Source organism: Brachyistius frenatus, unplaced genomic scaffold (genome assembly GCF_029030835.1).
Source record: "Brachyistius frenatus isolate BFR_SWC_R1_liver_20210118 unplaced genomic scaffold, ASM2903083v1 Contig_65, whole genome shotgun sequence".
Taxonomy (NCBI): Eukaryota; Metazoa; Chordata; class Actinopteri; family Embiotocidae; genus Brachyistius; species Brachyistius frenatus.
Genome location: NW_027210664.1, coordinates 1,814,013 through 1,835,000, shown reverse-complemented (window position 1 = coordinate 1,835,000; position 20,988 = coordinate 1,814,013). Strand labels below are relative to the sequence as shown.

The following is a 20,988-nucleotide window of genomic DNA, read 5'->3' as shown; positions in this document are numbered from 1 at the left end:
GTACTGATACTCCCAGAAAATAAATACTTTAATGGAGTATTCTTACTTTATGACATCACACTGCTGATCAAATGAATAATGATCAATTCGCAGATGCATTTATTTGAGTAATCAATCAATCAATCAATCAATCAATCAATCAGGAAGAACAGGAAGTTCATTCTTTAAGTCATTTATGAACAAATGGAGCCAAATATTTATCTCCTTTCTGCTTTTTGTCGTACATGAAAATAAGTTGAATATTTTTTTGTGGCATTTTTGGAAACAAACAATTGATGAATTAAGAAAAAAATAAATAAGATGGCGGGTTAATTAAATAAATAAAACAACAAGTAGAGGAAAAGTTTAACTGGATTATTTGGAGCGCAATCAAAACTAAAATAGATGAAATGTCCAGTTGTGTTGTTGTTTTTTTTCCGGCTGCTTCATGGCGCCCCTGAACGCTTCACGGCGCCCCTGAACGCTTCACGGCGCCCCTGAACGCATCGCCGCCCGTTTCTTGTGTTCTTCCTCGTCTGAAGCGTCTTCCTCTTGTCTCCTCTTGTCAGAACCAGGGAAACACAAACACAGGAAATGCGAGCGGCCCCTTAACGCTCAGCCGTCCAAGCCTGTGATTGTTCGCCTGGGCTCCAAAAGGTATGACTCCTCCTCCTCCTCCTCCTCCTCACCATCACCATGACCATCCTCTTCATCTCAGTCTGAATCTGGATTGAGTTTGAGTTCAGTGTTGTAAAGAATCACTGCAGTCAGCTAGAAAAACAAAAAAGGAATGAAAAGTATTTTTCTATCAAATAAAAAGTAAAACGAAATCATTTATTTTGTTGCTGCAGCTTCGGATCGAAGCTCAAACATTTCCTGATGTTAATTAAAGCATTAGATATCTGAAAATAGTAATTAACTGTTAGAAAAAGCATAATTGGTGATTGTTTAATTGCAGTATATTGCCTTTATTTCCAGTTAATCTCATTAAATTTGACCCACTTTTCACGTCCCACTCCGAGACTAACCGAGACATTTATTTTGTTGTGTGTTTCTAAGCCCTTCTTATGTTTAATGTCCTCACATCCCTTCTGAATTATCGGTTTTTTCTTTTTTTCTATGTGTGTATTTACTTTGTTGTTGAATTAACTTACAGTTTATTAGTGTGTGTGTGTGTGTGTGTGTGTGTGTGTGTGTGTGTGTGTGTGTGTGTGTGTGTGTGTGTGTGTGTGTGTGTGTGTGTGTGTGTGTGTGTGTGTTTGATTCTGGAGTTAATCTTAGTGACAAGTTACAGCCGAGTCTTTTAAAAATATAACCCGAGGTTGTGATAAACTGGAATTATCTTTTAACCACCCCGTCGTCGTCGTCATGGCTACCACTAACATTCATTTCATAATCTGCATGATGACATCAGGCAACTAACCACACTGAATATTTTAACCCCACTTTTTATTTTTTAATTTTAAAAAGTATATGTCAACTGTGCACATAAAACAACACGGCCAAAAGTAAGCGGACACGAGATGACAGGATGCTGTAGTCTGAGCGTCCGCATACTTCTGGTCACGTGATTGAGGATGATTTAAAGTTGCAGTTCGTGCTTTAATGTTGGCGGTTGTGTTGACTTTGTCGTCCAGGTGATTGACGCTCAGAAAAAGGGGGACTTTGTTAGCATCTACTGGACACAAGGGGGGCACTGTCCTCTGATTGGCTCGGACAACCCCCTCTGACATGCCCGTGGCCAATCAGAGGTGAGTGTGTGTGTGTGTGTGTGTGTGTGTGTGTGTGTGTGTGTGTGTGTGTGTGTGTGTGTGTGTGTGTGTGTGTGTGTGTGTGTGTGTGTGTGTGTGTTCCTCTACGAGCCCCTGTGAGTGTGTGTGTTTCTGTTGTGTGGTTTCTTTTCGAGCTGACTGCGTTCCGGTGCACCGGGGTTTTTCCCCGGTGTGTCAGCGTGCCGTACGTTGTGAAGAGTAACGGCTGGTCGGGACGCTGAAGTGCTGAGCTTCTTTTTTTTTTTTTTTAAGCCCCGAGCAGCGCTCACACAAACACTAAACATCTGAGTGTTTGTTAGTTCATCACTTTCTTTATGTTTGTGCAGCGCCCCCTCCCTCCCCCCGCACCCCCTCCCTCTCACCTCCGCCCCCCCCAGTTTATCCAACTCTCCTCTGCCCTCACGCCTCCAGGTGTGTTATGTCGGGGGCGGATGTGGAGGTGTACCTGTCCCAGGTGCATGATGGGAGCGTGTCGTCGGGCTTCCGGGCGCTTTATGAGGAGCGTCTGCTGCTGGACGTCACGCTGTTGATCGAGGAGCACCACTTCCAGGTACACACACACACACACACACACACACACACACACACACACACACACACACACACACACACACACACACACACACACGAATTTAGAGGAGGTATAATTCTCCAAATTCTTCTCAGCATCTTTACAGCATCAGCCAATTGTTATTTCCCCCTCCTCCTCCCCCTCCCCCTCTCCTCCTCCTCCTCCTCCTCCTCCCCCCCCGCAGGCCCACAAGGCGCTGCTGGCCACGCAGAGCGACTACTTCCGGGTCATGTTCACCGCAGACATGAGGGAGCGGGACCAGGACAAGATCCACATGAAGGGGCTGACGGCCGCCGGCTTCGGCCACATCCTCCGCTTCATGTACTACGGCTCGCTGGAGCTCAGCATGCCGACGGTGCAGGAGATCCTGCAGGTAACACACGCTACGCACACACTACACACACGCTACACGCTACGCACATCTGACCCATAGCAGTTGTTTTGAGTCTTCTTGCGGTTGTTTTAGAGCTTCACGTTATCTTCTGTATGTAACGGATGAACCGTCCGTGTCCCGGCAGGCGGCCATGTACGTCCAGCTGACGGAGGCGGTGGAGTTCTGCTGCTCCTTCCTGCTGGCCAAGATCTGCCTGGAGAACTGCGCCGAGGTCATGCGCCTCCTGGAGGACTTCAGCGTGGGGGTGGAGGGCGTCCAGGAGCAGCTCGACAACTTCTTGCTCGACAACTTCGTCCCCCTCATGAGCCGAGCCGACTTCCTGTCCTACCTCAGCCTCGAGAGACTGCAGGTCTGTTTCCGACTACAAATACCAACACTGGCGTTGTTTCAGCATCAAGGCTGCAGAATACTTGAGAATACGTGTAAAACAATTATGACAGTATATTGACCCTTGACCTCTGATCCAGGCGTACCTGAACAGCGACGCTCTGAGCCGCTTCCCTGAGATCGAGCTGTACGAGGCGGTGCAGGCGTGGCTGCGACACGACCGGCGGCGCTGGAGGCACACGGACACCATCGTGCAGTCCATCCGCTTCTGTCTCATGACGCCCGCCAACATCTTCGAGAAGGTCAGCGCTGAAGGAAAAGAAACACAAAAAAACCAACAATGCAACGCGGTCTGCAGGTGTTCTCTCGTCTTCTGTCCTCCTCTCAGGTGAAGACGTCTGAGTTCTACCGGTACTCCCGGCAGCTGAGGCAGGAGGTGGATCAGGCGCTCAGCTACTTCCACGACGTCAACCAGCAGCCTCTGGTGGAGACGCGCTCCAACCGCATCCGCTCCGTCCGCCCGCAGACCGCCGTCTTCAGGGGGATGATCGGCCACAGCATGGTCAACAGCAAGATCCTGCTGCTGCAGCGTCCCAAGGTGGAAACACGCCCGACTTACAGATTTACAAAAGTGATACGTGATTTACAAAAGTGATACGTGATAAGTGATACGTTCTGATTGGTTGATTACCTCTCAGGTGTGGTGGGAGCTGGAGGGCCCTCAGGTGCCGCTGCGACCCGACTGCCTTGCCATCGTCAACAACTTCGCCTTCCTGCTGGGCGGAGAGGAGCTCGGGCCCGACGGGGAGTTCCACGCCTCCTCTAAAGTCTACCGCTACGACCCGCGGCAGAACTCCTGGCTGCGCATGGCGGACATGTCCGTGCCCAGGTGAGAGGTCCCGACGTCACACGCTGGTCTGACCCGGTTCACAGAACACAGATTTCTTCTTTTTCTGATTCGTTGTCATCGTCACGTTAAGTTGTTCATCCCTCGACACGTATTCGCGCCGCTTGTCGTCTTGCAGGTCGGAGTTCGCCGTCGGCGTCATCGGGAAGTTCATTTACGCTGTGGCGGGCCGCACGCGAGACGAGACCTTCTACTCCACGGAGCGCTACGACATCACGGAGGACCGCTGGGAGTTCGTGGACCCGTATCCCGTCAACAAGTACGGCCACGAGGGCACGGTGCTGAACGGGAAGCTGTACATCACGGGCGGCATCACCTCCTCCTCCACCTCCAAGCAGGTGTGCGTGTTCGACCCGGGGCGGGAGGCGGGGGGCGGGGGAGGGGGCGGAGGTGGAGGTGGAGGAGGAGGAGGAGGAGGTAGCGGAGGAGGAGGAGGTGGAGGCGGAGGTGGAGGGGGGAGCTCGGGCGGGTCGGACTCACACAGGACACGCGCCGGCCGCGGCCCGCTGCTGTCCGGCACTCACGCCAGCTGCTGGGAGAACAAATCCAAAATGAACTACGCACGCTGCTTCCACAAGATGATCTCCCACAACGGGAAGCTGTACGTGTTCGGAGGCGTGTGCGTGATCCTGCGCGCCTCCTTCGAGTCGCAGGGCTGCCCGTCCACCGAGGTGTACGACCCGGACACGGACGAGTGGACCATCCTCGCCTCCATGCCCATCGGGCGCAGCGGCCACGGGGTGGCGGTGCTGGACCGGCAGATCATGGTGCTGGGCGGCCTGTGTTACAACGGCCACTACAGTGACTCCATCCTCACCTTCGACCCCGACGACAACAAGTGGAAGGAGGACGAGTATCCCAGGATGCCTTGCAAACTGGACGGTCTGCAGGTGTGCAGCCTGCACTTCCCAGAGTATGTGCTCGAGCACGTGAGACGCTGCAGCTGAGGTCGGCTCCACGACGCGCCTCCTTTTCTAGAAAATTGGGAAAACGCACCGTTCGAGGGCCGAAGCGTCCCGCTGGGGGGAGGGAGGGGGGTCGGGTGTTTTACGGGCGGGAGACTCGGCCGAAGCGCCGGCTTTTAAAACCAGAGACCAGCACTTACCTTGAGGTGAGGAAAAAGAGACGGCCGGGGGGCGGGGCCGTAGAGCTGCTGCTCTTCTCAACGAAGGCAGCGTTGCCGTGGCGATGGCGTCACGCCGGTTACAGTCAGCTGGAAAACATTTTCAGAAAATTAGCTTTCTCAGAAAATTAAGAAAAGAAAAAAATAATCGCTGGGAGAAAAAAAAAAAAGGTTTCATTTTGCCAGTTTCTGTTCGGACTGTCGGTTTCCTGTTCTACTGCTCACCTCCTGTATTTATGGCTGTCAGTCAGTCAGTCAGTCAGTCAGTCAGTCTGCAGTCGGTCTGCAGAAACGCACTGGAAGCGTCACATTCACGACAACAAACCTGCCGAACCGAGTCGAGTTAAGTCTCCTTTTACCTGCAGATCCAAACACTCAGAAACGCCTGATAAGTTTAATATATAACAGCAAGATATAAGGCTTCCAATCAGGTATATAGATGTAGTGTAGTTCATGTTAGACATGCTGCCTGACCTTTGACCCAGATAGTCTGACGACGTCGTTACAGATGCTTCGATCTGCTTCCAGCTGTGAACCGTTAGAAAAAAATCCCGTTGTCGCTTCCAGTGCGTTCCAGCTTTTCAGATATCCAGCAGATATCCAGCAGATATCCAGCAGATATCCACCAGATATCCAGCAGATATCCACCATACTGTGCTCATGTTCATATACCATCACCCCCCCCCCTCCCTCCCACCGTCCTTCCTCTGCCTCACAAAATCTGAGAGTAAATGTGTGTTTGTTTACGAGTGAACACGCAGGCTCCTTCTTCATCCACTGATGCTGACGACGGTGAAGCTGGTGGAGAAACTTGGTATTTATTTTTTATTTGTTTAACTTCCTGTCGTCTACATTCCCTGCACTTTATCGGTTCTTGTTCGTGCACAAGTTTGACCAGCAGCTGAAGTGTTACAACGTGCTGTCACGTTTGCAGAAATGAACTTTTCACGGCCGACGCGTCGAGGTGAACTTCAAATGTTACGCAGCGAGTTTTAAACCGTTAAACACTGGACCTCATGCAAGAACAGCAGGATGATGTTAACCAGCTTTAAAGCAACTCCACAAAAAAACAAGTATTTTGTGACAAATCAAGAAAAAAAAAAAAAAGGGTTTTCAAGAACAACTGATTCATTTCAACACTTCAGAAAATGAACTGTCGGTTCATCAGTTTTACAGTTCATTTATAATTTGATGCATTAAAGCATTTAATTTAAAAGCAGCTTTTAGCATTAAATCCCCATAAAATTCAACAGAGTGAAAAAAAAAAGTGAGATGGCAGCTAAGCTAGCTTTGGTTAGCAGGAATTTTAGCTCCTTTTTTATTTCTTTTCCATCTTGAAGCAGATTAAATTGCTCCCGTGGTTAAATAACGTGGACTTAACAAACTGTCAGCTCATCAAAATGGATGTTTTTAATTTACAGATAAAACTAGGGATGAAATCAGACTTCATTTAGTGTTAGCTTGAAGCTAGCTGTAGCTAAATGTCCCTTTTGACGTTAGCAGTGTTGTTTAGCTTCTTTTTACAGCTGGAAGTGTCGTCATGAATCACAATGTGCTCCATGTAAGTGTCATTTTAAAGGCAGCTAAACCACCAATTTGTGTAAAATTAACTTGTGTCAAAAAAACAGCAAAGGGCAGCTAAGCTGTGCTAAGCTACCGTTAGCATGAGTTGAGCTACTGGCTAAAGCTAGCCGCGGCTATCTAATAATAATAATAATAATAATAATCAACTTTATTTGCTATAAAGTGCTTCACATAAAATAATCCATTAAAAGAAAACAAGTGAATTCTAACAAACCTTTAACGACAACATGATCGTTTAAAACTATTTAAATAAATTTAAAACAAATTATAAACTTTTAAAACTATTTAAATAAATTTAAAACAAATTATAAACTTTTAAAACTATTTAAATAAATTTAAAACAAATTATAAACTTTTAAAACTATTTAAATAAATTTAAAACAAATTATAAACTTTTAAAACTATAAAAGTTGAAGCAGCTCGCGTTCCTCTGAAACAGCTGACTTTATGAAGCAGGTGGCTAAAACCCACACGGCTTCATGTATTTATTTTGTTTACTTCTTTGTAGTTGATGTAAATAAAACAAAAAGCTGTTCTTGTGAAAAATGTCACATTTCAACGGCAAAGTTTTCTTTTCTTTTTTACATTTCAGATAAACGTTACAACTACCGTCGCTTTGATGAAATATGTCGTCACTGCGTTTCCGTGCCAACCTCGTGACACCGTTCAGTAAATTGAGCAAGATGTGACGGGCGGTGTGTTTTTAGCTTCTCAGTTCGTTGCATCATATTGAAAACACCGAACTGATTCAGATTCAGACGTCGTCATTTCAAACTTGTTTCCCAGAAAAAGCGACAAAAATCCTCCTTAACTCCGTCGTGTCGAAGTTCTTGCTTGAGGCCCGCTGTGTTTTTATTTACCTCTAAACTGGTTGACACGTTTTTTTTCCCATCTCTACATCTGTGTGTGTTTTGAATCTCAGTACAACCAAAGCTGTCAGCTGTCAATCACTCAACCGACAGCTGCCCGTCAGTGTTTTCGATGATTTGTGCCACCGGAGCTGAGCTGCACCAGCGTTCCTGTTCAGACGCTGGAAAGTCGTCTGAAGTTTATTTTAGCAGATGCAAAAAAAAAAAAAAAAAAAACCTCTTCTGTTGTCACACGTGAAGCTTTTGCACATCTCAGCAGTCCAGCGCCTTGAATCCTGCTCGTGTTTATATTCTATTTATTTTTAAGCCAACTGTGAAAAGGGCTAGAGCACATTCACTGATGCAGTTCCATCCGTTAGCTGCATTCATTTAAGTTATTTATTTTCTGAGGTGTTGCTTTCTTCTTTTTTTTTTTCACCGAGCTATGCAGTCGTAGGATTATTTATTATGACGAGAACTTCATCGTGAATCGTGTTTTTTTTTTTTTTTTTGTTAAATCCTTCCTCTCCTCCTCCTCCTCCTCCTCCTCCTCCTCCTCCTCCTCCTCAGCAGCACTGCATGTGGCTCATGAATGGATGCTTTCAGAACAAGATGAAGGAGTCGATGAAATCAGCAGACGCAGAGAGGAAATGAATAAACGTGGAGATGTTGGTTTTTACGTTCTCCTGTTAAATTGATCAGGAATCGGACTTCACGTTTCCTCCCGACATGAAAACACTGGAATCGTCTTTTAACACACACACACACACACACACACACACACACACACACACACACACACACACACACACACACACACACACACACACACACACACACACACACACACACACACACACACCTCAGCAGGGATGAGTTGTGTAGGATTCATAAATCATCTTTACTTTGAGGAGGGGGTTGGGGGGTGATTAATAATGAACAAATGTGTTATTTGGATTAATCATATGGCCAATAAAAATGTCTTTAAATAAGTCCCCAAACTATTATTTATCTTCATATAATGACACTTAAAAGCAGCAAATCCTAATATTTGAGGAGCTGAAGATTTTTTTTGGTGCTTTTTGCTTGAAATCAATGAAGGAAGAACATTTTTCTTTCTATCAGCTACTGGATCAGTTGATCGACTAAAACTTGCAGGATTTTTACCAATTTCTTTTATGTTTTTACATTTGAAGCCACTCATACTGTTAAAACAGAAGTTAAAAGACATCGAGTCGACATAAAATAAAACTTTTAAGAGGTATTTTCCCTCCAATTTGTTCAAATCTGACTATTTATTAGGTACAAAACATTTGTAAAACACCGTTTTGGTCACTTTTCTTTCCAACACAACGAACTCCTCTTTTTCCTTTACGTCTCCATGTGCCACTCTGCAGTCTGCTCGCTGCCTCCTCCTCCTCCTCGTCCTCCTCCTCGTCCTCCTCCTCCTCCTCTCATGTCGCCGTTTGAAGAAGAAACTTGTAACCGATTAAAGTACTACTGTCCCCATTTGAGGCACATTCAGTCATAGCGCTGCATCCTTTTAGTCCACCGGTCTTCAGTCTGTCAGTAGGAAAACAGAATAGAGGATTAAAAGAAAAAGAAAAAACATACCTTGCTACAACGACTGTATCCGAAAAAGAAAGTGAAAAATCAGATTAACATACCTTATAATCTGAGTAGAAAACTCTTTGGAAACGATTTGTAACTTCTTTCCAGAAATAAATGTTCATATTGGTCAACTTTCAGCTGCCTGCCTGAGTGCTTCTGTGTCTGCTGTCGGTCACATGACTTTAAAAAAACAATTAGATTCATCCACACGTTAATTGAAATGAGTAAAAGCAGGTACATTTTAAACTAATGAATGTAGACTGCAATTTAGGTGTGAATAGATGATGACTAGAGCTGCAGCTGAATATTAATGTCTGCTTCGATCAGTTATTAACTGCAAAGAAATTGTGAAAAATTTAAATATTCAGTCCAGTATTGCAAAACATTTAATTTATATTAATATTCAAGAGAAAAAGCTGTAAATCCTCATGTTCAACATTATTTGTGTTGTGATTAATGACACTGATTTGCAGCAATGATCATTCAAGTATATCTCAGACTAAATGTTTTATTTTTACAACATATTACACAAATATTGCTTTTTATTTACGTGGTAAAAATGTTACAACAGAAGTTGTTGAACTAAAATAAGATATATACAATCAGTGAGGGAGATTTACATTATCTTAAATCTAATCACAACATCACACTAAATATGGAGTCAGACGTTTGGGTTTTATATTTTTACATCTTTAAATCTTTAAATTCGTACTTTCTGTTTCGATTACCTGAACCGCAACGCGCATGCGCTTCTTTTTTCTTTTTTTAACTGTCCCCTCCGACTTGCCGTCGGAAAGCGAAAAGTCGTCGGAAGCGATAATGTCATACGTGAAACTGGTAACTATTCTTCACGATATTCACCTTTTGACGCCTCAAACGTTGTTACACATCTTCAGCAGTGGTTGTTATGAAGTAAAACACGAGGTTATAATGTTTAAACGATGTAAGTCAAGAACGACAAGCGAGTCAAACGTTGCTAAATCAGTCAACAGCTAATGTTAGCATGCTGCTAGCTGCCCACTTTAACAGGTCGCCATTCATGAGGAGTAATTTCCGGTAAAGGTGTTTTAATGTGCTTGTCGTGGTGAAGTGTTAAAAAGTGTGTTGGTGTTCAAATACCGTCGCAGGCACCACGGGGTGTTTTACCGCACTGAGCTGTGTCTGTGTTCCTCCGGCGGGCCGCCAGGTGGCGCTGTACGCCGCTGCTCCGGGGTTGACGGGCCTGCTGGGCGGCTCCGTGCTCGCCGCTGCCGCCGGGGAGGGGAAGAAGAAGAGCCCGCAGCCCGTCTGGAGCATCGATGAGGTGGGTTCATCGATAACCGGCACGAGGAGGACGAGATCAGGGTCACAGCGTGACGTCACCAACAACAACGGGACGTCACCGACAACAACGGGACGTCACCAACAACAACGTGACGTCACCGTGGACGTTTCATGTTGGTGATTCTGCAGGTTCTCACTCATTGCGTCACACTTATGACGTAATCAGTGGTTGCTGAACAAACGGGGGGGGGGGGGGTTATTATTATTATTATGAAAATGACACCAACTATTAACAGACATGAAATGAAAAGACACAAAACCCACTCAATTGATTTAATGAATGAAGTCCAGATATCAGATGTTAGATATTAGTTATCAGATATTAGTTATCAGATATTAGATATTAGTTATCAGATATTAGTTATCAGATATTAGTTATCAGATATTAGTTATCAGATATCAGTTATCAGATATCAGATATTAGTTATCAGATATTAGTTATCAGATATTAGATATTAGATATTGACGTCACCTCGCTGCTGTTTGTTTCAGCTGCCGTCTCTCTACTCGACTCCCGAGTCGGTGCTTCAGTACCCGGACCCGGAGCCGGAACCGGGACCTCTGGAGGAGAGCATCTCCTCGTTGAGGAAGTGGGCGGAGCCATACACCAACCGGTGTCAGGTTTGAACCATCTTCTGTATCTTCTGTTGGAAAAAATATGACGTTTAATAACTTCTTATTGAACCACATGAGACGGTGAAGTTTCTTTATTTCACACTTCGGTGTTTTAAAATATTATAAAGCTCAAATTGTAGCGTGCAGTTTGAGAAAGTCCAGATTATCTCTGCAATAACTTTCCACCCTAAAGTTTTACGTTATGAAAATGCTCCATAAATAAAATGATATTTCTGTGTTGTTGTTGTTGTTGTTGTTGTTTTGCAGCAAACTACGCAGATGGCAGCGGAGAAAGTTGAGGTGAGTTACTTTGTGAAAGCAAAAGTCAGCCAACATCAGGAACAGCAGCAAAGGGAAATAATAAAATTAATAATTACTAAAAAAAAGTGGAAAAACAAATACAACAGGAGGCAGATTTGGAAAATGCTCGTTTTAAAAGACGTCAGATCAGAGCTCATGTAGATGAGGGAAATGTGACGTGAAGAGTCAACAGTCATAAATATATGCAGATGAACAGATAACCGTGTCGTCTGTCTCTGATGATGATGTCTGGCCTGCAGCAGGTGTACCGGACCGTGGAGCCCAGCGTCAGCACGTCGGTCACCGCCGTCACCGGTGAGTTCGCTGGTCCTGAAATCTTCATCATTTCTCCCGGACGTCGTTCTTCGGCTCCGTTTCTTCACATTTCCTGTTTGTTTTACTGAACGTGTCTAAAAATGGCAAAAATGAACAATTTGAGCTTCAAACTTTCACATTTCAAGAAGCTGAAAAACCATTCAAATGTTTTTTCGTGTTTACCTGAATGATGAAACGGGATTTTGTATATTTGTAAATTTAAATCTTTACAAGTCTTTTACCTCGGGGAACTCTTCATCACGTGACGTCTCCTCCTCCTCCTCCTCCTCCAGATGTGTACAGCTTCCTCAGTGACCCTCCTCCTGACCTCTACCCCAGTGTGGCCGCTGTGGGTTTCTCCGGCTTCCTGGGACTCTACTTGGCCAAAGGTAACCAGATAACAGAAAAACAGGGGGGGGGGGTCAAAGGGAGGTCAAAGGGAGGTCAAAGGGAGGTCAAAGGGGTCGGCAGGTAACGTGAAAACAACGACGGGGTCACGTCAGTTCACTCTGATCTCTGAAACCGGTGTCTCGCTCCCTCAGGCTCCAGGGTGAAGAGGCTGCTGTTCCCCGTCGGACTCATGGCCCTCAGCGCCTCCATGTTCTACCCTCAGCAGGCCGCCGCCCTGCTCAAGGTGTGTGTGTGTGTGTGTGTGTGTGTGTGTGTGTGTGTGTGTGTGTGTGTGTGTGTGTGTGTGTGTGTGTGTGTGTGTGTGTGTGTGTGTGGTCCATATTCACGTACAGGACTCGACATGTTCTGAAAAATAAAGAGTCACGTTCAGAACAAATGACATCTACTGTAAACAGGAAGTACTTAAACAGGAAGTACTCTGCAGGCAGGTTCTCTGTTTCTGCCTCTTCGTGTGATCCAGACTGACTTCATGATGTCGAACTGGTTTCAGATGTGGTTTCTGACCCGGTTGTGAGCTTTGTTTTAGACTGGTTTTGGACCTGGTTTTGGTCTAAACTTGGTTTCATCTCACTGATGCAGATAAAAAGATGAATTTGTTGTTATTATAATGTTTCTACACTCAGGACACAGCTGACTTTAATTTTAGGCTCAGATTTCTCCTGTTTCCGGTCACAGGAAGTTGACGATAGGAAAGAGTTCCAGCTGTAAAATCACAGCCTCAGAAACCGAATCGGTCTCCGACATCGTTTGGACTAAAACTTTCCAGGCTCCGTTTGTCGGCGTGCGTTTTGATCTGCGGCTCGTTTCCTGGCAGGAAGAGGGCTTCGCGTCCGGCAGGAAGCTCCGACTGTGAAGCTCTGTGTCGTTTTATTCTGTTTCCGTCCCGCTAACGCCGACAGGGCGTCGCACGTCAGCTGGTCACACGTGTCGAGGTGAAACCAGGGCGCGCCGTCCGCGTGAAAACACGCCGCAACTTCCCGTCTGCAAGTCCAGACGTTTCTGTGAGAAAACAAAATGAACCGGGAGGTTTTGACAGAAATCCAGACGGCCTGATCAGTTTTAGTTTTAGATTCTGTTCATTTTACATTTTAGTTTCATGTTAAGGTGAAACGCAGCGGATCTATCCCAACATTACACTTCCTGTTTCCTGTTCCAGGATGTTTCGATTGACTTCCCGCATCCGTCGTCTTTTAATAAAATATAGAATTAGAGTCATAAATCTAATAAAATATTTACGGTTTTCGTGTCGTAGCCTTCTTTAATCACGTCTCGTGTTTCCTCCAGGTGAGTCGAGACTCGGCGTACACCTGGAGTCAGCAGGGCCGCGTCGCCGTGGAGACGCTGTGGAAAGACCTGCCGTTTGGCAAAAAGGTGAGTCGTTAGTGAATGCTTCTGTCAGCCCTTTACATTTATTAATGCCTTATTAATGATCTGTAAACGGCTTAATAATGGTTTATTAGTGCTTTAGAATGGTTCCTTATTGGTTTATGAATTATTCACTAACAGTTCCTTAATAGTTTGTTAATGGTTTATTAACGGTTCATTAATGGGTGAATATTGTCTTATTATTGGTTTATTAATGTTTATTATTAGTTTATTAATGGTTGTTAAAGGTTCATTAATAGTTGTTTGGCTCCTCTGACTGTTGCTTCTCTCTTTGGGAAGGCCGAGAAGAAACAGCGAGCGGAGAGCAACGACGCGAGCAGCTGAGGTTTGTCCAGTTTTCCAGATGACCCTCAATCTGCTTCTTGGGACGCTCCTCCTCCTCCTCCTCCTCATCTTCCTCATTATCCTCATCATCCTCCTCACTAAACATTCCTTCTTTCTCCTTCGGTGATTTTCCAGTTCCTGTTTTGGTCTTTGAACCAGGTCACGCTGTCAGCAGCTCCTCCTCACGCTTCAACTTCACTCACTGCCAAACAGAAACTGTTCAAACTCCAAAAAAACATCCAGATTAAATCAAGCCGGTCGTTCATTAACTAGTTCTGTTCCTTCAAAGTGATTTCCAGCTGTTTGTTAATCGGCCACATCAATACGACACCAGATGTTTGCTGCAGTCATCAGATCGTTCAGCAGGTTTCATTCATTCTGCTCGTCTGAACTGGATCATAAATCAGTCTCTGGAGGTCACCGGACACGATGACATCACAGTGACATCATTCAGAGCAGCGATGTGCTCACAGTCTGTGTTGATCTCCAGATTATTAACAAGCTGTTTAATGTCCACTAATGTGCTGTATATACACTGTAATTAAATTGGATATTTAACAATTATCATTTATTTTTGTCTTATTAGTGATTCATCAAAGTATAAAAAGGAAAACGGGAAGTTCCTTTTTAATTCATGTTATTTGTTGTTGTGCAGCTTCTTTTGATTAAAACATTTTTTTTACAAAAAGTAAATACAATTCTCTCAAAGCTGCTTTTAAAGAGAATATAATTATTTTTATTAATTCTTAATTATATTTTGAAGTTTGATTTATTTCCCAAATTATAATATGAAGAATTACATCACATAAGAGATAAACAAACACAAGCCTGGTGAAGTTCAAGATTAAAAATTCAACAAACAGTAAAAATATAATTGGATTAATATTTTTGCTTTTTTTTTTTTTTTTTTCTAAAAAAAAATGACAAAAAACCGTTTGAACTGAAAGTTGCTTCAGTTCGCACATGCTCAGTGGACACTTTCTGATGCTGCATGAGGACGTCGTGTCCTATTGTTGGAACCGTGAAAACCGCTGAAACACTTCCTCCCAGAAAGCCGAACGTGGCTGAAACCAGCCGAGCGTTCTCACTTCCTCCTTCTGCTTCTGACCTCTCTTGGTGTCGGTGAACTCTTCGTCATGAGTGAATAATTCATTTGGGAAGTTTTCTGGATGAGTTCCCATCCTGCTTCGCGCCTCAGGAGGAAGATGTATTCAAAAGGAAGGAAGTAAAACATGTTCGTTCACAGATGGAGACATCATTTATTCTCTAAAGGGTCGACTATTATTTTAAGAATGTAATACATATACATATTTAGATATGTATAAAACCTCATATGTGACTAACTTAAGCAGCACAAAAATCAAAGCAGTAAAATTCCTGCAGGAAACCTTTTGAATTAAAAACTTTAATGAGTGAAAATCCGTTAAAATGAAACCTGAGCATCACATGCTGCGATGTCAGCGCTTTTTGTTCCTCTTCAGAGGCTTTGAAGTGCCCCCACTCCTGTGTGCACCAGACATCACCACATTTCTACTTCACATGAGGAAGGAGGTGCTTCACAGATGTCGAGTGTCTTTCTGCACAGCTGGCCGGTTTCAGTTTGCTAAAAAAGCAGCACATTTTGTTATGTTAACAGAAAGCAGCTGGAGGGAGAGGCATCGCTGGAAAAACCGGGAGAATCAGGATTTTATTCCGACACGTCAGCAATGCTGCATCACAACCAAACAGCTGTTCTTTAATTTGAAAGTGTGTGCGTGACACTTCCTGTAGAAAACGCTGCGGTAGAGCAGGAACTCTCCGACCTGCTGAAGCGTCTCCTCGCCGGGTGAATGTTCAACCGCACACGCAGTTTAAATCATTCAACTCATTTTGGCGCTCTGTTTTCTTCTGGGACGTCCCGACAAGATAAGGGGTGGGCGGAGGACACTAATGTGGAGACGGCTGGTTCTCCGTCACAGAAGATAAAGGACCTTTCACACCAGGACATTAACGAGTCGTACGAACGCCTGACGGCCCGACAGCAACGGACCGTTGTGACCTTAACGGTCCGCCGGGCGTCGGCTCGGTTCCCCGTACGTGACCTCACGAGGAGTTAAAACCTGGAACGAGCCAAAACATCTTCAAGAAGCCAAAAGAAGTCCTGGTGCCTTTGGATCAAAGTTCAATGAACCGTAACGTACAAAGAACCCAGAAGAAGGAGACCCGGACATGTTGGATCAGTTCTCTTTTTATTGCAAACTTAAGTGACCCTACACGAAAAAAAAAAAAAAAGAAGAAAAAAAAAAAGAATGACAGGTTCGAATAAACACACCTGATTCAGTGTTAATAAGACTGAACTACAACTAGAGTCGTGTTACTGAGAAACTCTTCCCGGTTAGAAGCTGAGCTTCCGTGAATCCGCCGCCACCGTCTGAGCGGAGAAAGAGAAGTCGACTTTCTCTGCTCGGCCCGAAACCTCACCGTCACTCCTCGGCCGGAGTGGCCATCTTCACGAGGCTGTCCTTGTCGAAGCGGAAGAGCCTCCAGCCCTCCTCCTGAGAAAGGTCCTCGGCGCCGCGCCGCTTGTAGAACTGGACGGACGGCTCGTTGTTCTCCGCCACCACGAACATCATGCCGGTGCAGCGCGTCTTCATCGCCAGCTGGAGGAGGGACGGAGAGCACGACGTCAAATCAAATCTGTACTGACCGAACTCTGGCGGTCTAGTGGGCGGAGTCGGGTCGTTCTACAAGGACCTGGCGTTTGGTTTTAGTTTTATTTCCCTTTAAGTTCTGCAAAAAGTAAATTTATTTTGAGCTTGAACTCTTCTTTGTTGAGCTTTGAGCCGCGTCACGAACATGTTTTCCTGGTTTAGTTTGTGTTCTTGCTGGTCATTAAAACTCTTTCAGAATGAGAAAAATACACGTTACTATACAAATATCTGTGAAATAAAAATATGTATTTAAAAATGATGTAATTTTCCCTTTTTTTTTTGTTGCTTTCATCTCTAATTTTCTGCATTTTGATTCTGAAAACTTTCAAAACAAAGAAGCAAAAGTGAGAATTGAACCAAGTTTCCGGCGGCCAGATTATGTACAAAATAGAAAGACAGTTATGATGGATGACAGTTAATACAAATAACTATTTACAGAGTACTTTTCAAAGCACAGTTACAAACAAGGAATAAAAGTGGGGAAAACATGAATCTAACACTTGAAATAAACCCCGTCAGGAAAGAAAACCTGAGATGATCAGAGCTTCAGCGGTGAGTTACATGTCTGCTGAAAGCAGCATTAAATAAAGCTGCTGGCGCTGCAACCTTTAATTTAGCAAACATACTCACATTGCTGAGGTGCCGCAGGATCTCCGAGCCGATGCCCATCCCTAACAACCAGAGGAGAGATCGTGAGTAAAGAAGCTGCAGAGAAACCGGAGCAGACGAAGAAAAAAAAGAAAAGAAAAGGTTTGAGATGTCTCTCACCTCTGCACTCGTCCATGACGTAGAACTCCTCCAGGTACAGCTGCTTGCCGACCCAGGGGTCGTAGGTGAAGTAGTACATGGCGAAACCCACCACCTTCGCATCTGCACGGACACGTTACATCACAAAAACTTTACACTTCAAAATCAAAAGTTACAAAGTGATTTACAGAAGAAATTCTGATAAAAAAAACAACAACAATAAATCAAACTGTACCAGATCTACTTTAATAAAAACAAATCTATAAATACTTTGTTATACAACACTGATTACCTGTAGCTACTTTTTAGGTTTACAGGAGCACAAATAGTGAAAGTATAATATACCATTTGTTATTCTGCTTCACTGTAAATAGCCCTTATTTACCGGGAAAAGTTGATCTGAGGCGGTAACATATGTTAAAAAAATGAGGTCACAGTTGAGCTGAGCGATGAGTCAGCAAATCAGCATGTAGATCTTTAAACATGAGACCCGTGTGTTTCGACCGGGGCTGAACACCTGCGCTGTACTGAGTGTACAGAAACAGGAAGCAGAGCCTGTGGAGCCTTCGAGGCGTGACGCCCAACGACTCCCGCTGAAACGCTTTCAAAAAGAAAAGAAGAAGGTCAAAGTGAGCAGCCAGCTGTGTTCCTCACCATCACTGCTGCTCTCTCCCTGGATCTCAGCAATGATGCAGTGGTAAAACGGGGTGTCGCCAAATCCATCCTCCAGGAGTTCTACAAGGAAACGCCACCGTTGAATAAAAACAAACACCAAGAAGAAGAAGAAGAAGAGTTTTGTGGGTGGCTTGAAACTCACCTTTTTCCGTCAGCGTCACCTGGTGCTCCATCTCCTCGTACTTTGCGAGCTCCTGCGACAACAAAGAACAGAGCTGTTGGGTGTTTGATACTGGTGACAGTAGAGCAGCTCAAATTCTTTATTTCACATAAACAGACACTTTTTTTTTTTTTTTTTTTTTGGAGTTCACTGAGGTAAATATAGCTTCCCCCCCCCCGGGAATGTCACCACAGACACGCAGCTGGTTTAAATAATAATCCTGCAGATGTAAAGGCTCTAATCAGCAGACCGCAGGATAAACCACCATTGTAAAACAAAAATGTTTGAGATTATGACTTTAAGATTGGTTTCTTTGCAATAAAACCCAATATAGTTTGACAATACTGCCTTATCCTGTGGAAAACTTTTAATTTAAATCATTTTACTCTGAAAAAATAAATTGAGGATTAATTTGTTGTTAGTTTATGACTTTTTTTGTCCCAACATATGTGATAATACCAACATTAAACTGTTATAAATAATGTGTGAAATATTTGAGGGCTCTCTGTGCATGTTAACTGGAAACTATTTTGAAACCCCATGAGTGAATTGCTGATGGGACTATTCTCCCTGGTTCCCCTCAGCTGACCGGACAAGCAGTGAAACGCAGCCCGTGTTGTTGATGTCAGCTCGGCAGTGACGTCACACCAGGGCGACCTGGATGAGGACGTCATCCCGACGCAGACAGACTGACCATATTTGGAAAAGTGGCAGTCGGAGCGGAAGTGAGTCGTGTGGCCGTAAACAAAGGCCCCCGGCGGTGTCCCGGTACCGAGCTCACCCGCGGATATCCCCCGGTAATTTCGCGCCTGCCTCCCGTTTATCGGTGTTTTAACGGCATCCTCTACTTATGTGGTCGTCTCCGACACCGGTCACGGCTAGCTGACGGTTAGCTAAGCAGGTTGACGCCACCTCCGCTGCGACCGTTACCGTTGAGCTCCCGTCGACTAAGATCGTTTGTGACCGTTTGTGACCGAACATCCGGTGCTGTCTGCGGGCCTACGGGCCTACCTTCACCAGTCGTAATATATCAGACACGTCCCTGGGTTCAGCTTTTCGTAATTTATACTCCATTTTCTTCTTTTACTCTTTTTTCCTTTCGTTAGAAGTCCTCTGTACGTGAAGTGAAAGATTAGTTGTTTCTTCATTCGCTTCCAAGTGGCTTGTCCCCCACAGTCAGCCTCTGGTCCGGACGCGTTCGTCGACACAAGAACATTCAGTTGAAGACGCCCTCGGCCGGGTCGCTGCCGTTAATCTGCTCCCTCCTTTGTTTACATGGGGGCTTTTATACCCGGCACGCGCTGGAAGGCGATTGGTCGGCTCTCACGGCTTCTCCTATTTCTGACGAATCAGCAGCGTCCTCTGGCCGCCGTTTAATCCGATCGGGGCACAAAGAATGCTCACGTGATCGGTCAGCTGGCGTCATAACATCTTTGTTGTTGATGGCGGAAGCAGAAACTTTTGGGACTTTTAAGTCAAATGAACGATTCTACTTTATGAAATCACTCAGTTTTAATACAGTTTGCTGCATCTTTGACGGATTTAACTAATTCGATATTTTTCTGTAAAATAAGATTTATTTGATTAAAGTAGAAGACTGTTAACCGTCTTTCTCAGTGGTTCTTAAACGCTCAGCAACAATGACTACTGAGGTATCAACAGGATTCTCCTCCACGAACCTGAGGTGGTGATAATAATCACTCACCATCCTCCTGCACAAGTGGAATTTTCCACTACTCAGAAAACATGGTAAGGTGGGGGTAGGGTGTGTGAAACCAAGTGATGGATTAAGTAACACGTTTTATTTTGGTTTTTTACTCTTTCTTTGGTTTTCGTCCGTTTGGAGATGATTTGCACCGACTGTTTGTCATTTGGCACCTTTTTTTTTTGCAGTTGTTGTACAACTCTTGGGGATCATTAGGTCTCTTTGTGTGTTCAGTAATCGTTCCATGCTTGAGATATTTCAGGACTTCAACGGTCCTCTTCAGCCTTTACATCAGCCCCTTTACACCAGTTCAAGGTCCAATATCACACTGTGAAAATACTGCATTTAAAACCTTAGATAAGTAAAAAAGAATGTAAATATTATGAGGTATTAAAGTCTTTTACAATCAGCCCACATGATTGTTTTTGTACATTTTACTGCAGTAGATGTTTAAGGTTGAGCCTATTTTAACGGCTTTATGTACTGTTGGTTACTTGAAGCTAAAGTGATGCATCATACTCTACAGCAGAGGTCTTCAACAGGGGGTCCGCGACCCCTAGGGGCTCCGCGGAGGTACTGCAAGGGGTCCGTTAAATATTTGGTTGATTTGACAATTCTATTTGTTTTTTCTAATTTTTTTCCACAAATTTAAATGTCTTTAAATACACATGAACATGAATCCAACATATTGTGGCGGATGGATAAATGGAGGCAGAAGATGTTATCTTACAGTCAGAAATGCACATTCAGCGACACACAGGAGCTCTCAAGCTGGACACCGGTTCACCCACAGCAGGAGACCAGCCTGGACCTGTCCCTCCAAGCCTGGACCTGTCCCTCCAAGCCTAGACCGTCCCTCCAAGCCTGGACCTGTCCCTCCAAGCCTGGACCTGTCCCTCCAAGCCTAGACTGTCCTTCCAACCCTGGACCTGTCCTTCCAAGCCTGTACCTGTCTCTCCAAGCCTGGACCAGTCCCTCCAATCCTGGACCTGTCCCTCCAAGCCTGGACCGTCCCTCCAAGTCTGGACCCGTCCCTCCAAGCCTGGACCTGTCCCTCCAAGCCTAGACCGTCCCTCCAAGCCTGGACCTGTCCCTCCAAGTCTGGACCTGTCCCTCCAAGCCTCCTGCTCTCCTCCAGTTTAATATAAAACACAATTTTATCCAATATGTATAGTAGGGGGTCCCTGCTCCATCTCTATCAGTTTGGGGGTCCTTGGCCTG

At 44.8% G+C, this 20,988-nt stretch overlaps 3 protein-coding genes across 5 annotated transcripts in view; 2 read left to right on the top strand and 1 right to left on the bottom strand.

Moving 5' to 3' along the window:
- Nucleotides 1–6,973, top strand: part of klhl15 (kelch-like family member 15) — an 8,748-nt gene extending 1,775 nt beyond the window's left edge. The window contains exons 2-10 of one of the 2 annotated variants that reach the window (XM_069706850.1): nucleotides 549–636; nucleotides 2,163–2,301; nucleotides 2,507–2,695; nucleotides 2,841–3,065; nucleotides 3,184–3,345; nucleotides 3,432–3,641; nucleotides 3,742–3,932; nucleotides 4,069–4,322; nucleotides 4,398–6,973. In XM_069706850.1, the coding sequence (XP_069562951.1) occupies nucleotides 549–636; nucleotides 2,163–2,301; nucleotides 2,507–2,695; nucleotides 2,841–3,065; nucleotides 3,184–3,345; nucleotides 3,432–3,641; nucleotides 3,742–3,932; nucleotides 4,069–4,322; nucleotides 4,398–4,897 (1,958 nt within the window). In that variant the 3' untranslated portion in view covers nucleotides 4,898–6,973. Of the gene's footprint in view, nucleotides 1–548; nucleotides 637–1,620; nucleotides 1,731–2,162; nucleotides 2,302–2,506; nucleotides 2,696–2,840; nucleotides 3,066–3,183; nucleotides 3,346–3,431; nucleotides 3,642–3,741; nucleotides 3,933–4,068; nucleotides 4,323–4,397 lie in introns of those variants that run through there. The other variant, XM_069706851.1, reaches the window with a different exon arrangement.
- A 2,925-nt stretch (nucleotides 6,974–9,898) lies between these two features.
- Nucleotides 9,899–16,002, top strand: apoob (apolipoprotein O, b). Of its 2 annotated transcripts, XM_069706848.1 has the most exons (10): nucleotides 9,899–9,953; nucleotides 10,303–10,419; nucleotides 10,932–11,060; nucleotides 11,322–11,354; nucleotides 11,615–11,669; nucleotides 11,963–12,058; nucleotides 12,212–12,303; nucleotides 13,365–13,451; nucleotides 13,746–13,791; nucleotides 15,427–16,002. In XM_069706848.1, the coding sequence occupies exons 1-9, from the start codon at nucleotides 9,936–9,938 to the stop codon at nucleotides 13,788–13,790; spliced, it is 672 nt and encodes a 223-aa protein (XP_069562949.1). In that variant the 5' UTR covers nucleotides 9,899–9,935; the 3' UTR covers nucleotide 13,791; nucleotides 15,427–16,002. The 2 variants fall into 2 exon arrangements, with proteins under 2 accessions (XP_069562949.1, XP_069562948.1); XM_069706847.1 differs by lacking the exon at nucleotides 15,427–16,002 and having other exon boundaries at nucleotides 13,746–14,354.
- On the bottom strand, nucleotides 16,002–19,334 carry LOC138625735 (diamine acetyltransferase 1-like). Its single transcript, XM_069706849.1, has 6 exons — nucleotides 19,074–19,334; nucleotides 18,045–18,096; nucleotides 17,882–17,962; nucleotides 17,249–17,350; nucleotides 17,111–17,151; nucleotides 16,002–16,429 (listed from the first exon to the last, which is right to left on the bottom strand). The coding sequence occupies exons 1-6, from the start codon at nucleotides 19,134–19,136 to the stop codon at nucleotides 16,253–16,255; spliced, it is 516 nt and encodes a 171-aa protein (XP_069562950.1). The 5' UTR covers nucleotides 19,137–19,334; the 3' UTR covers nucleotides 16,002–16,252.
- Between the last annotated feature and the right edge of the window lie 1,654 nt (nucleotides 19,335–20,988).